At 41.0% G+C, this 15,064-nt stretch overlaps 2 protein-coding genes across 8 annotated transcripts in view; one reads left to right on the top strand and one right to left on the bottom strand.

The window, feature by feature from the left end:
* Positions 1–370: 370 nt before the first annotated feature.
* gpr151 (G protein-coupled receptor 151) lies at positions 371–1,651 on the top strand. Its single transcript, XM_052014434.1, has one exon. It carries the CDS (start codon positions 371–373, stop codon positions 1,649–1,651), a length of 1,281 nt encoding a protein of 426 aa, XP_051870394.1.
* Positions 1,652–4,597: 2,946 nt separating this feature from the next.
* Positions 4,598–15,064, bottom strand: part of LOC127569455 (transcription elongation regulator 1-like) — an 82,374-nt gene continuing 71,907 nt past the window's right edge. For all 7 annotated transcript variants that reach the window (XM_052014117.1, XM_052014118.1, XM_052014120.1 and 4 more), the window contains 6 exons: positions 13,507–13,671; positions 11,369–11,551; positions 10,409–10,588; positions 6,747–6,830; positions 6,559–6,659; positions 4,598–5,278 (listed from right to left, as the gene is read on the bottom strand). In XM_052014117.1, the coding sequence (XP_051870077.1) occupies positions 5,077–5,278; positions 6,559–6,659; positions 6,747–6,830; positions 10,409–10,588; positions 11,369–11,551; positions 13,507–13,671 (915 nt within the window). In that variant the 3' untranslated portion in view covers positions 4,598–5,076. The remainder of the gene's footprint in view (positions 5,279–6,558; positions 6,660–6,746; positions 6,831–10,408; positions 10,589–11,368; positions 11,552–13,506; positions 13,672–15,064) is intronic.

Below are 15,064 nucleotides of genomic sequence, written 5' to 3'. Positions count from 1 at the left end.
ACCGCAATTGACAAACAGAAAATAAATCAGACGTAAATTAAAATATTAATTTATAGCATTCCTTAAAATTTTCTGATTTAATTGTTTAAAAATTGTAATGCCTTAATCTGAAACGATATGCATGATTTATGAAGAGGTGGGCCTTCAAGTGCGTTGTAATTGCCCTCCCCCCTCAGCTGTGGTGTATTTATTAGACTTGCAAATTGATGCTGTCCGAGGTGCTGAAACTGGTTCTTGCAAATCTTTCGCCAACAGTTTTCATTGCAGCCGTTTGCCAGTCTGGTTGGCTGAGCTGCGTTTTCACACGGCAGTACTGAGGATCTCCGGAGATAAGTAGCAAAAGAAAGCCGTGTATGCCGGTATAATCCCAATGGAGAAACTTCCAGTTGAAATGAACGATTTCAACGCCCCCAATACGACCAATGATGTCACCCAGCTGGACGGAGGATATCAAAATACCGAGACCAAACAGCTGAATATTGTGACCCCGCTTATTTTTGCCGCTATCTGTTTGGTCGGTTTTGCTGGAAATTTCCTGGTTATTGCCGTCTTGATCACAAATGCAAGAAAGGGCCGCACTTCGATGATAAATTCATTAATACTCAACTTGAGCGCGGCCGACCTCCTGATGATGTTGTTCTGCGTCCCCTTCAGGGCTGTTGCTTACTCCAGGCCATTCTGGACTCTCGGTTGGTTCATCTGCAAGACAGTGGATTGGTTTTTCCAGAGCTGCCTGACTGCAAAAAGTTTCACCTTAGCCGTGCTGGCCAAAGCTTGTTTCATGTACGTGTCACATCCGTCCAAACAGGTCCAAATCAAGCATCAGAGAGTGGCAGTGGTCATCATCTCCATCTGGGCGATGGCGTTTATCCTCGCGGTGCCGCACTGGCTCTTTGCAGCTATCAGTCGTGAAGCCGAGGTGACGATGTGCATTCTTGACTGGCCGGAACATGCGTCCAATTTTCTGGCAGTTTTTGCAAAGTTGTACCCTGCGTTGGTTTACTGTCTTCCTGTGACCTGTACCTTCACTTATCACTGGAAGGCTTTTAGGAGATGCAAACGACGAGGAGCCAAAAACCAGAACCTGCGGAATCAGATCAGAGGGCGGCGACTGACCGCTATGCTATTCGGAGTCAGTCTGGCCTTCGCCGCCATGTGCGCCCCGGAATGGGTGGTGTGGCTTTGGATTCGACACGTCCAGAAGGACGATCCCTCGCCACCCGCAGCTTTCATCCTGTTCTCTCAAGTCCTGGTGTTCAGTATCTCTCCGGTCAACCCGTTTATCTTCGTCTCGATGTCTGAAGAGTTCAAAGAAGGTTTCATGAGTCTGTGGAAAAGGCTGATCTCCAGCAAGCCGCGAACATCTCCCAGCCTCTCAGGTAGCCAACCCCAGGAGACCAGGTCGCAGAGTGTCCCGACAAACCGCCATCAGTGCCAGGAGGAGAAAGCTGTCCAAGTCCCGGACAGTGACCCCGCTCAAGAAAAAGCAGAGAGCCCCACGAGTAAAACGGCTAACATCGTCCTGTCCGACATGGAACAGTTTTGGCATGACAGACAAAACGCAGTGGCCACTGTAGAAGAAGACCCCGTCCCCTGGGAACATCAGAGCGGATCAGACCCTCCACTCCCTGAGAGGGGTAGAAAGATGTGAACAGGGAGCGTGGGCAGTAGCAGGTTTGGGCTGAAGGTGGGTTAGGATTAAAACCATACATTAACTATATTTACCAGGAGTCCAGATTTTCTCACAGGTGGGATGGGGAAGGGTGAATGTTGAAATGAAATTCTAAAAGGAGCAAAACTGTGACTAACTTCGAAATTAATTGGCCAAATGGGTTTGGCGAGTTGGGTTTTCCAGGACTGCTGCTCTGGTTAAATGAACTTATTTTGAGCTAAGGAAACATTTCTGTGTGGGGTTGGAGCTGTTCCTCGATGTAGGGGGTAGGATTGTCCAGCAAATTACGTCTCTGAGTGAAGCATTTGAAGCAAACCAACCGTGACATTATTGAATGGCTAAGGCTGAGTGATCTATTCCTACATAGTCATGGTATAAGAAAATCGGGAGTTTTACATAAGGGGTTCGTGTGTTAATCGTGTCCATCTGTATTGTCCAAGCTCTTCAACTGCAATTACTTCTTTACCAACTTAATCTTCAATTGGATCATCACCTCTTGGTCTTCTTGTGTCTACTTTGAATTGGATTTCGACGCTTTAAGGTTGTGCCTTTACCCATTACACAAGATCTCGCGCGTTGCTGTTAAATATCTAGCTGTGGTTTATGTAATAAAGACTGGAGTATTTCGCCAGCAATGAGCAAAAGGCGAGCGTGCGACTGTGGTGGGTATGTGCGAGCATCAGTGGTTTTAGAAACCCGTCTTTTTCTCTTAACCTTCTCAGTGGTAAATATAACATCAGTTTGTATGTTAGCCAGTGCCTGAAACGTCTTGACCTTGGAGTTTTGTCACCTTCATGGACCTAGTGCATTGAAGGCGCGTCTGTTTACTCATCAACGCCAGTGACATAGTGCAACTCAAATTCAGTTTGTCTGCATAATTATTTCCACGTGCATTGTAACAGGCGATGATTTGTTGAAACGCAATATTGTTGAATATGAAGCAATCAATGTTTAAATGTTAACTGTTTTGCCTCGCTCCATGTTTACAATCATGGAATGTCATACATTACTTGTTGCTATGTGGATGCAGAATAAATAGTTCCATATGGTATTGTGTACGAGTGAATTGCCTGCTGGAAAATCAATACTTTCACATTGCTCAAACATCGAAGCCAATTGTGTGAAGGTCTATTAACTAAAACCCTGCAACTGTGCACAAAGTGCTTATGCTTTAAACCATCACACGAAAGTGCGATTGGAAAACCAGGTGCGAGTTGCGGATTTGTGCGTCGTCCTTCGGAACGTCTCACATAACATTTTTATACAGGCAGTGGCATTGAGGATATTCTGTGAGCGACCACAACTCGCGTCAGATTTCCACTGAGTCGGTGGTGAGCTCTAATTGGCAGGTTTGGCAATCCACTTGGAGCAGCATTTCAATGTAAATTGTAAAACAATCGCTTCAGTGGCACTGCTGTAAAATATGGAAATGATCCAGAGGGCTTTTGGAACAGAGCAAATCCACGGCAGCCGTGGATTGTAGGGAATGGACGGAGGGGAAGGGGTCGCAGAACTCCTCAGGCACAGGCTAATTGTCGGTGAACGTGTCGATAAAGTTCATAAAATAATTCTCAGCTTTAAACAAGTAATCGCACTGATGCTAATTAATGGCATTTTTAGAAGAGTGTAGACTATTCTTTGTATTAATCGTGCGTTTATAGCGAAAACAATATAAATTATTGACTACAATTTCAGGTGTGGAGGTAGCCAGGGCGCAATATTGATGCTGTCATTTTACATTTTAAAAAATCATCACAACGTTAAATCGAGAAAAAACACTTTATAAAGTTTGTAAAGAGGATTACCCTGTTCCAATTAGCTGTGCACAACATAGGTGTATAACGTTCAGTCTTATCACCTTGTTACAGTTATTAGCCTTTTTCCTCCTTGAAAGAATTTCCCCTCTTTGGTCCTGGAGTATTTGGATATTGGCCACAGCACACGTTTCACATGTTCTGTACTGCTTCCGCAGCTTTTTACTTTTTTTCACTATTAACGATCACTTTGAAAACCGAGAAATCTGCTACAGCTGCTCAGAAAGAATTCAAGAATAAGTAAGCAGTTGGAAATTTTGTTTTTGCAGACAAATACAGATATAAGCAAATGAAGACAAATGCAGAGTTCAGCTCTGAACTCCATTTGACAGACATGCAAGTACGCAATGGCATCTGCAGTGTCAATTTGCTTCTAGATGTCATTGCCTACAGGACCAAGCATTTGACTTCTGCTACCCAGCAATCGATCATACAGCACAGAAACAGGCCTTTCAGCCCACCTCGTCTGTGCCAACCATGTGGTTGGTTATATCAATGAGACTTAGGACCTGGGGACTTTAAGTGCTACACTTGTCAAGTCACAATGACACATGGGTATTCAGGTCAAGAGTCAATGGTTACTTCAATCTTCAGGTTGAGTAGCCCCTAAAATTCTGATTGTGTGATTAACTTGAGGGATGTACAAATGATAAACTGAATATACTTTCTTACCATATTTCTTGACAACATGGACTCCAAGACCAAATAGCATCCTTCTACGTTGGCTCAAGAGCAGTGCCATCCCCTACTAATTTCTCTTGTAACCTCTTCTCCACACATTCCCGTCAATTCCACCAGCCAGCTACACTAGAGGCAACTTACAGCAGCCAATTAACCTACCAACCTGCCCCTCTTTGGAATGTGGGAGGAAACTGGAGCACCCAGAGGTCACATGGAGAATGTACAAACTCCACATAGACAGCACCAGAGGTCAGGAATGAACCCAAGTCTCTGGAGCTCAGGCAGTAGCTCCACTAGCTGCACCACAATGCTGCCCTTCGCTGAATCACTGGAAAGTTAAAATCACTCTAATCTATGATTTTCAATACTTTCAACCTTGCTTAAAATAACTTAAATCAACACAAAGCAAAATGCATTCCAAAACTTAGAAAAAAGATGGTTTATTGCAGTAAACATTTCAACTAGGCAACATTTCCAACACCTTAGTTAATAAAGTCACTTTGGAAACTTACATTTAAACACAAGTAAAAGCTTAAATGTTACAAACAAACCCCTTTTGAGATCAGTGACTGACTTTGAAAATTACTGGTAACTAAATGCTAGTTTTTTTTTTACAAGAGTTTTGTTGCACAGCCATTTGGTTGGACTAATGACCATGCTGCAGGTACTACATCAGCTGTACTTTTCTCTTTTAAAAAAAAGTTCTTATTTTACACAACTGAATGATGAGTCAAAGCTTCCACTTCAACATGATGACAAGCTGGTACAAATGTGTCCATACTATATACAAAACTGGACAAAGCAGACACATTAATACTGCACACACGTTGATAAAGTCTGGCAGATGGCTCATGCACAAGTCTCAGTTGATGGGGAGCCTACTCATGCTCAGTGGAATTTTTTTTGGTGTTACTTGGCTGATCGCCTGGTTGGCTCTGATGCAGTAGGAGGTGGGGGAGGGCCTCGCCGATCGAGGTCATCGATGTAGGCCATAATGAGCTTGCGTCTCTCCTCTGGCACACACTCTAACACTAAGTATCGTTTGTCATTCTGAAGGATCCTTTCGATGTCTTTCAAATGCTGATCTGACTCATGCAATAATTTCTTTGATCTGGGGGGAGAAAAGTAAAGCCCATAACAATTTTGATTTGTAGCAGACAGTGTAAACTACTAATAAACAAACATCCAGACAATAAATGTGGTTTGCATCACAGACAATTCTAATTTTCAAAACAGTGAAAACACAGTGGTTACTAAATTGACACCAAATTTTTCAGTTGTGCTGTGGTTATTTTTACCCAGTGCTGGAGATCTTCTTAAGCTAGATGCCAGTCATGTGTTGCTGTTTATTTGCTGCCTCCTCATCTTGAACACTGTATCCTGTTCTGGTTTCTCAAACCCTTACATGTTTCACATGACCAGATCATCCTTCCCCAAAACCCATTCTCCATCTCAGTGGAAACATTCTCAGCTGCACCCTGATCTATTAACTGGCAGTGAGAGAAGGTCCAATCATTGATTCTCTTACCAACTTTACTCCCCGATGTCATAACGCAAGCACTATCAGAAAAAAATTTCACATACACTGTGTCCACCACCTGCTCTAAGTTATCACAACCACCTCTCAACTCCTCTACTATTTCACTGTAGCCAGGCTGTTCTTCCTATCATCTGGTCCTGGAAAGGCTGCAAGTTGCTTCAATCCAACAAAGACCAAAGCTATCCTCTTTGAAATTGCCAAGGCACTTAGTCCATCTCCTCTCCCTGACCGCTACCCAAGATTCTTTCCAACTTCAGCATTTAATAACGAGCAGTTTCCAATCCCATTGGAATGACTATCCACTTTCACTTTTAACAGTAATCCTATCTAACCTTGCCTTATCCCACCTACTGCCAATATCCTCAGCCATGCTTTTGCTACCATCAGACAAAACTATTTTATCACTTCACAACCAGCCCCTCATTCTCCATTAACAGAAGTTCACAACTCTGCTGCCCCAGAATCGTATGGCACAATGTCCATGCTACCCTTTGTACCTACTTACACTGCTCCCACTTAGCCTCATTAGGTCCACAGCTTTCTATCCTTAAGTGATTCAAGTACTTGCCTAGATGTTTCTTGCCTGTACCAAACCTCATTCACCCTGTTACTTGGTGGTGCACATTTATTAATTAACTTAAAATTCTAAAACAAGCATTTTAATGTCTCCAGCATCCCCCCACCCTAACTTTATATTTCTCTGGCACTGTAACCCTCCAAGGTCTCTGCATTTCCCATACTCTACACTCCATCATCAGTTCCATAATTCAACAAAGCTCTTAAATTTCATCCCTCAACCTCCCCACTGTGAAAGTTTCCTTTTCGACTAGGAGTCAGCCGAGATTACTCACCTGTAAGTAATAAATTTGGTCTCTTTCAACAGTGTTCTGAAGTCTGCTTTGGCTGTGATGTATTTATCTCGAATATATTCTTCAAATTCCCTTTGCTTTTTCTTAAAGAGAGCATAAGCAAGTAAGTACAGGCCTGTATTTGGATGAAAGAGTGAACATTTTGAAAGTTTGGTAGACATGTCAATTACCCTGTCACTAGAGGAGAATTTGATGCAGCGAGGATCCTCTTTGATTACCTTTTTCACTTCCTTCCATGTAGAGGTGAGAGTGATCTACATTAAAAAAAGATCAAGTGTTATTAACAAACTTACAGGAAGCTCACAGAATGGGCATTGATCTGTCATAATGCTGCCATATTTGTATTTCAGATTTGCACCTTTTCACTGTGCTGTTTGTTTAGGAAATTTTTGGTGGTGCTGCAAGAGTACTTGGAAATGCAGTCTGTTTTCCTTCAAATTAAGCTTCCCTAAACCCCAAATATCAGCTAATTGCATTGGTATCACACTTAGTGCTAATCCACCATACACTGTAATGCTCTTGGTCCTGGAATCTGGTTTTTACCCTCTACTTTTAAAAAACATCTGCTGGAGCTGCATGGTGTGATGCTGGGAACCTAAGCATGAACCCCTCCCTGCCACTGGTGCTGACATGGCAATAATATGGTGATCTTATCGCCACATGGGTTGGTGTGAATAAACCACAGAGAATGTGCACAAGGCTGGAGTTGGGGGAGCTGGGACAGACAGTGCAGCTGATCAGCACTGAGATACAGGTATCAAGGCTGCTACTTGTCCAGTACATTAAGTGGGGGCTGTTGATGGGGTCTGCCGATGGCTGTTCCATATGTTGACTGATAATCTGAGTCCTGCAATCTCTCCCATCATGTCCAACTGTCCCATGGATGTGATGGAGCTGCTGCCTCCTTCCCTCCTTGCTAGGAAATTTCTGTCATTGCTGGTCACTTACTTTATTAGCACAGAAAAAGTTCTGGGCCAGGGAGAGTTGTGTAACCAAAGGGGAGACAGCAGCTTTGTCACTTCCAATAGGTGGTGATGAGAGTGACTATGGCATCTGGCGGGTGCAGCTCAGACCTCCACATCTCACCACTCGCCCCAGCCTGACTAAGACCACCCCTTACAGACAACCCTGCATACATGGCTCGATCCAGATCCAGCTATGTGGTAATGAGATCACTTTAACTGTCTCATTCACTGCTAGTGGAGGTCTAGTCTCCAGTAGCACTGCTCGTGAAGTATTCTATAATGACCCCTTATTTCTTTTTCAATCTTTTTATTAGTTTTCAAATTAATACAAATATATCAATGTTTACACATGTAATACAAAGAGATCAGGAGAACAATCATGACATGGATAATTATAAAGAACAATAAAGTATAAAAAAACTGTAGATCCAATGATCTGTTAGTGAATGAATATAATATGAAAGAAAAAGATTTATTATAAGATAAAGGAAAAAAATCCCCAAAACAATAAGAAAAATTATAAGTATATCAAACCAAACTAAGCTAAAGAAAAAAAAATTTAAAAAACCCAAAAAAAACTGGACTAAAATTTCTCAATAGAAATAGAGCAATATTATGTCGTCAACTCTGTTCCTCAATGACCCCTTCTTAATATTAATTTCTCTAGTGCTCTCATTCCTGGAAATGCATCCTGAGTGCAAAATGAGGTACTTGTGTAAAGGTGACCCTTATAAATGCTAAGTCATTCAACCAAAACAGTTCTTTATATTTTGGTTACACATCAATACTGAACCCTTATATGATGAGATGGACTCCTGACATCAAAATCTACCTTGTTTGACCTTGCACCTTATTGTCTACCTGCAATGCACTTCCCTGTAGCTGTGACACTTTACCCTGTATTCCGTTATTGTTCTTACCCTGTACTACCTCAATGCACTGTGTAATGAATTGATCTGTACGATCGGTATGCAAGACAAGTTTTTCCACTGTATCTCGGTACAAGTGACAATAATAATAAACCAATAAATTTTGTCCCTGCATTGAGGTTTATAACCAGACTGTCTCTGGGTCTGCAATTTGCTTTGCCAAAATTATCAGCAGGCAGTTCTGATATCAAGAAAAATATTATCACCACAGCTGTTGAAATCAGGGAGACTCAGTTCCAATACGTCAAAACCACAAAAATTAAAGGGCATTCTAAAGGCAAGTGGGACCATATTTGGGACCCACATCTCCATTGTTACTGTGTTTTGAACAATAGGGTAAGAGAGTGGGCACAGATGTAATGAACTGACTGGCTGTCACTGTGCCCGAAAACTAAAACTCTATATGAGCATGCCTTATAGTGGTTTAATCTCAAGCCCAGGACATTACTGCAGGAGTTCTAGAGTGCAGTGCTGTCGGTTCATCTTTGGCTGTTAGTTAATAACCTTCATGTCAGAAGTGGGTCAGTCATTGATGACTGCTCCATGTTTAGCTCCATTCATGACTTCTCAGATAATGGAGTGGACTGTGCCACATGCAGCAAGACCCAAGTTCATAAGTCGCAAAACTATTAATGAAACACAATTGCTCAGCAGCTTCTAAATAGAGTCAGATAAACTATGATACAGCAAATGACCCACTCCCATTCATGAAAACCCTTACATAAGGAATATGATGGAATAGTCTACACTTGCCTGGATGACTATGAAAGTTCAACATCATCCAGGATAAAGCATTGACCTGTTATTTCTCATTTACATTTTCCATTAATCCTTACAACACAGTAAGGTATTCGACTAATTGAGTTCATGCCAGTTCTCTAAGCATTCTCAATAGTTCTATTTCCCTACATCCCCTCTGCCATCTTAAATCTATGTCGACACAACGTGACTGAAGTTTGTACCCCCGACAAAATGCAAATGGTACATACTGTAGCAACTACTTAAAGTTCCTTTGATAGCATCGTTACCTTGGTCAATAGCTGGAATGGTTGAGGGCAACAACTCACAACTGCCTTTTCAAAGGTAACTGGAAATGGTCAATAAATGTGAGCTTTGCCAGGATTGCGAACAATTCAAGAATAAAACAAGCTATGATTTTAAGGTAGGAGACAGAAGTAGGCAGGCAAGCTTGCTTTGTAACCTACTCCTTTTCTTCACCCAATAATAGGCTTATCTTCTCATGTGAAAGTGTTCCACAATTAGTGTAGAAATGATAAGCACTTCTTAATGTCACAACAGGCATCATAACTGTAAAGTAGTGCATAATATGTCTATGTTTTACAATAAAGCTCCAAATAAATTTGCATTAGAAGAGGGGAAATCTCTCTTTAAAATCCATTTCCTTTATGCATAAAACTTATAAATTTGTGAGAATACGCTCTCATTCATTCCCCACAAGGAACATTCTGTAGACAATTGTACTGCAAACTCTAGACAGGTTTCTTCTTGTCAAGGTCATGGAGTCATACAAAAGCGAAACAGGCCCTTCAGTTCACCATGTCTGTGATGACCATCACATATCCATCTATACTAATCCCATTTATCAACACTTGATCCATAGCCTACTATGCCTTGATGATTCAAACATTTGCCCAGATGTGTCTCAAATGTTGTGGGAGAACCTGTCCCAACCACCTTTTCAGGCAGTGTACTCCAGACTGCAACCACCCCCTGGGTGAAAAAGATTCTTCCTCAGATCCATTCCAAGCCTCTTATTCCTCACCATATACCTATGCCCTCAGGTCTTAGACATCCCTATCATGGGCAAAAGTTCCTTGCTGTCTACCCTATCTATGCCTCTCAATTTTGTACACCTCTATCAGGTCCCCTCCCAGCTTCTTGTTGACACATAACTAACTATGAACCAGTCACACTCACCGCTGAAGTCTCATCCAGAAGCTGCCTAAAATGCTCTCTCTTCTTTTTTGTAAGGGCCTCTATATGTTCACTGAACAATTTTTCTTTCTCTTCTCTTTCCAGTAACGAAGCAGACTCCCAGCGGTGGTCTTTCCTGAGGGATCTCCTGGTATCTGACCATGTAACATCCGAAGAACGGACCTGCAGAACACACAGCACGAAAAGAAATTTTAAAAACTAGGAAAGGAGCAGGAAGACAAATAGCTAAGTTGCATCTTTAAAAAAAAGTACAAGTAGAATTTGTGACATGAGGAAAAAAAATCAAGATGATACAATGTGGTGACCCAGAAGTTTCTAAAGGGAATGACAATGCTGATGGAATCTTTCACTGGTGTTATTCAGCAGATAAAGATTAGAAATTCAGCAGGAAGGGAAGCAAAGCAAAAAACGTTTCACCAAAGATTATAGAATTATAAAGTAATTTATCAGTGAGCAATTTTGAATCAGACAGTACAAATAGGCTAATGAGCAAATGTGATATGTTTCTAGAGTGATGGGATTAAAGCTTGCCAGGCACCTAGCTCCCAACAAACTCTCAAATAGATTTTGTAGCATTTAATGAATTATTACAAAATGTGAAAATTAAAAAAAGAAAACTCAATTTACTGGAAGCTGAGATAGGAAATAAATTCAAAATACTGCAAGTCTCAACACAGTTCACTTTAGCTTCAGAATTTTCCATTCCGATGGAAATTTAAGCCTCTACGTTAGCATCTGATGAGAGCAATAGATAAGCGTAGTTAAAATTGACTCCATTTAATTGCAAAGGGAAGTACTAAACATAAACTCACCCTAAGTAACAATAAATCAGCCAAGAAATTAAATCATTTAGCAGTACTTTGAAAATAAGTCCAACACAAATTTCTTCATATGAAAATGAGCAAGCTTATGCTTTGGATTCTGAACACATATGCTTATTACCATATCGGACAACAGGGCTTTGAAATTCTGAATGGCTTCTTCTCGCTTGTGCTGCTCACGCTCTCTGTCAATTTCCTTGGTCTGCTCTGAGCGAGCTTTCAGAACTTCTCTCTCCCGCTCTCGCAAACTTGCTTCTATTCTTGCCTGGCGCTCCAGCTCTTTCTCCTTATCAGAGTCTATGTGCTGTGAGGCAAAGAAAAGATGGCAGATTTACGGAGTGCTTTTAAAGTAGTTCCATTTTCACAAAAAATACACTGACGTGTATTGTAGTACCTCTAATTAAGAAATTTTAATTTATGGCAAGACTAATTGTGAAGGACTCATTTAAGCTGGAAAAGAGTAGGTAAGGCAAGACAATGCAGTCAACAGCTAAGATTGAAGGTTAGTTAGCACAGGGGTTAAACCAGTAATCAAAGGGCTTTACATGTTCAAATCTTTCTGGCCAATCTTTGTAGCATATTTCTGAAAATTGCTCATCTATTGCCAGCAGTGACAGGCCTGTTAACTCTCCAGCAGAGTTAAAATTCTGTTGGGGCATTGCTGGATGGATAATGTGGCCAAGGCATGAACTTGCAGACAAAGACACAACACACTACTTGGAAGCAGTTTCTTTCTCCCCCCCCCCCCCACCCCCCCAAAAAAAATTATTTCTCCAGACGTGTGTATCTTTGGATGGGCAAGAACTTTCTCCCACTTGCTGGGGTGGTGGCAGCATTGTCTTCTTGAATCCATGGCAGTTTTGAAGAAAAATGAGTGGCTATCAGACCACATCAAATCAAGAGCCACCCTCAATCTGGGATTGGGGTTACTTATAGGCCATGGCAGTTAAGGCATTAATAAGCCAGTCTTAGGGCAATCCTGTAGCTTCATAGTCACTTCTCATTTCCACTTCTCAAACTTCTTCAAAGAAATAATCAAATTCTTAAATTGCTTTGCTGGCATTTAAGTTCTCTTTCTCTATATTATTAGTCCAATAACACACTTCTTCACTCTGTCATCACTACATTTTCTTTTGCCTCCCTGCTGGTTTTGACGGGTACAGGATGTGCAAACTTGAAGCATGCTGTGAAGCTGCTTCTATGTCACACGAATATGGAATAAGCAGCTAAGGGCAGGCACTCATATGTTAACACCTGCTCCAAGCAGTCTAACCAGTCACCGGGACATCTTTTGTCCTTGTAGCTCCTAAAAGCTCTATCAACTCACCCAAAACCCAGTGAGGGGGCAGAACACCCCAGCAGAAGCCTCGATAGCCAACTATCAGCCTCCAAAATCATCTATTAATATATAAAAATGCACCTATAACTAAAAAAAATGCAATACTTAAAAAGGTTTTGCCTGCTTGTGTGCTTTTTCCCTGTTCTTAAGAGCAATTTTTTTTAAAAACACCTCGGGACTTTTGAATTATAAATTGGCATTGGTTTTGGTATTGTTACCGAGATACAGTGAAAAGCTTATTGTTCGTGTGCCATCCAGACAGAACATTCTATACACAAGTACACTTTAGTAGTGAAAAGGTAAACAGAATGCAGAATATAGCATTGTAGCTACAGAGCGAGAGAGTGCCGTGCAGGTAGACAAATAAGGAGCAAGGGCCATGACGAGGTATAGGTCCCAGTGATTCACCCAGACCTCTGCCAAGTGATCATTCTTAGGAGTTTTCGGAGGCTTTTAACATTTTGCCCACTTCATGCCAAGGAATTGCTGCAAAGCCACCATGAGCACAATACTTTGCTGCCATTGGCCACTGGAATAGTAGCCAACTATAGCTGCTTAACCTGCACTGGCGAGTCCCGAAACAACCACTCTCTACATGGTTCATTGAAACACCTGAGACCTACTCACTGAGGCATTTGAAAGCAATGTTTGGCACGGTAACGTAGCGGTTAGCGCGACGCTATTACAGCGCCAGCGATCGGGTTTCGATTCCCATTGCTGTCTGTAAGGAGTTTGTACGTTCTCCCGTGTCTGCGTGGGTTTCCTCCAGGTGCTCCGGTTTCCTCCCACATTGCAAAGACATACGGGTAGGTTAATTTGGGTTTAAAATGGGCGGTGCAGACTCGTTGGGCCGGAAGGGCCTGTTACCACACTGTAAATAAATAAAAAAATATAAAAAATTTCAATCCACAGAAGCTTACCTTGGCCAGTTTCTCCATGTACTGTTTAAAGAAATCCTCCCTTAATCCAGAACTATCGACGGCTTTATACCGCGAGTCACTCTCAAATTTCTCCTTTACTTTGCTCCAGCGTAATTGACTGTCCAGATGGTGCTCAGATAGCATATCGAAAAAGTTGCCCTTTATCTGCTCAGTTTTCAGTAGTAGGTTATGGAGTGAATGGGGTAGAAATGAAAAAGACATCTAGTCAGGAAGCAGTTTTGTGATTTTGAAATTTTAGTAACACTACCTTGCTGACTTACCTCACACTGAAGTGAATATACACTCTATACTGAAACTAATAAAATATGCCTTCAGGCATGAATAGTAAGATAAGTTTTTCTTTTGAATTATACCTACTTCTGCTTTATTTGGGGAGGGACGCTGGATACACATTGGAATTTGACAAAATCATCAGGTTTTTTGGTTTAAAAATTTCCTATGGGATTGTGATAACACTAGTTCAATAATTTTACACTTCGTTTTTTTTAATATCCTGGATGCCTTCACTTCATAGACCTACCTCAAAGAGAAACTGGAGTCACTAACACCACATGCAGCCTCCTTCAGTTTGAGCAAACATGTATGACACAAGGCAAATCAGTGCAACACTAGAATCTAGAGTTGCTGTGTCCAGTGCTGGGCCAATTATTCTACAGCTCAAGAAAGTGCTTCAGGTGGCAGCTAATGACAACAGCTCACACAAAAGGACAATACCAGGCAGACAGGAATGTCAAGCTGCCAAACCAGTGAGCATCCAGTTTTAAGAGGTGGAGTACAAAGACCCAGACCAAATTTCAAATTAAGTTTAACCAGTTTGTAAATTAAATCAGTTTTCTCATTGGACCCCATCTACATATAATCCACCTCCAGAAAAATGGGCCAAATAATCAATTAAGGATCATTTTAAATAATAGCTTTGGACAACTTATTGTACTATATGGCTGATGGTAATCACAAAATAAAAGCAAATTACAGGCATTTTATATAAATCCGCAACAGCTGGATTTTTTTCCCAAAAAGTAATGCAAACTAACCATTTGAAACCAATCTATGCTTTAGATACTTTGAACGCTGCAATTAATTTTAAAGGGCTTTCAATGCAAAATTAAATCAATAAACATCAAATTTAATGCAGACTACATAATTTTGGTTACATAAAACAAGCAAGGAAAATATTAGTGACTTAAATCAAGTGTACAATTGGTAGACAGTTGAGTGAAGCTTGCTGAGTCTATAGTATGATTAATTTCTCAAGGCTAAAAATTTACAAATTTAATTAAATTCCCATTTTATTCAGCATTTATTCCATAAAAACATTTTAAAAATGCACTAAGTAGGTGTGGAGTTCAATTGGACACTTACTGCATACTTAGGATCTTAAGGATTATCCTTATAGGATTTCTGTGCTAAATTTTAAAATTGCTTCAAAATGGCACCTTAAAACCAAAGTTGCTACTGTACTTTAAAAATAATAGACCGAAAATTGAATAGGCAAACAAGCTGAGATATTATCACACCATTCAATTCACAATGGTAC

The sequence above is a fragment of the Pristis pectinata genome, chromosome 4 (assembly GCF_009764475.1).
Source record: "Pristis pectinata isolate sPriPec2 chromosome 4, sPriPec2.1.pri, whole genome shotgun sequence".
Lineage (NCBI taxonomy): Eukaryota > Metazoa > Chordata > Chondrichthyes > Rhinopristiformes > Pristidae > Pristis > Pristis pectinata.
The sequence above is the reverse complement of the archived record's forward strand: the minus strand, read 5'-3'. Positions and strand labels throughout refer to the sequence as shown.

Excerpts from the sequence above, each read along its gene's own strand:
- gpr151 (XM_052014434.1), top strand. The coding sequence starts at position 371 with ATGGAGAAACTTCCAGTTGAAATGAACGATTTCAACGCCCCCAATACG.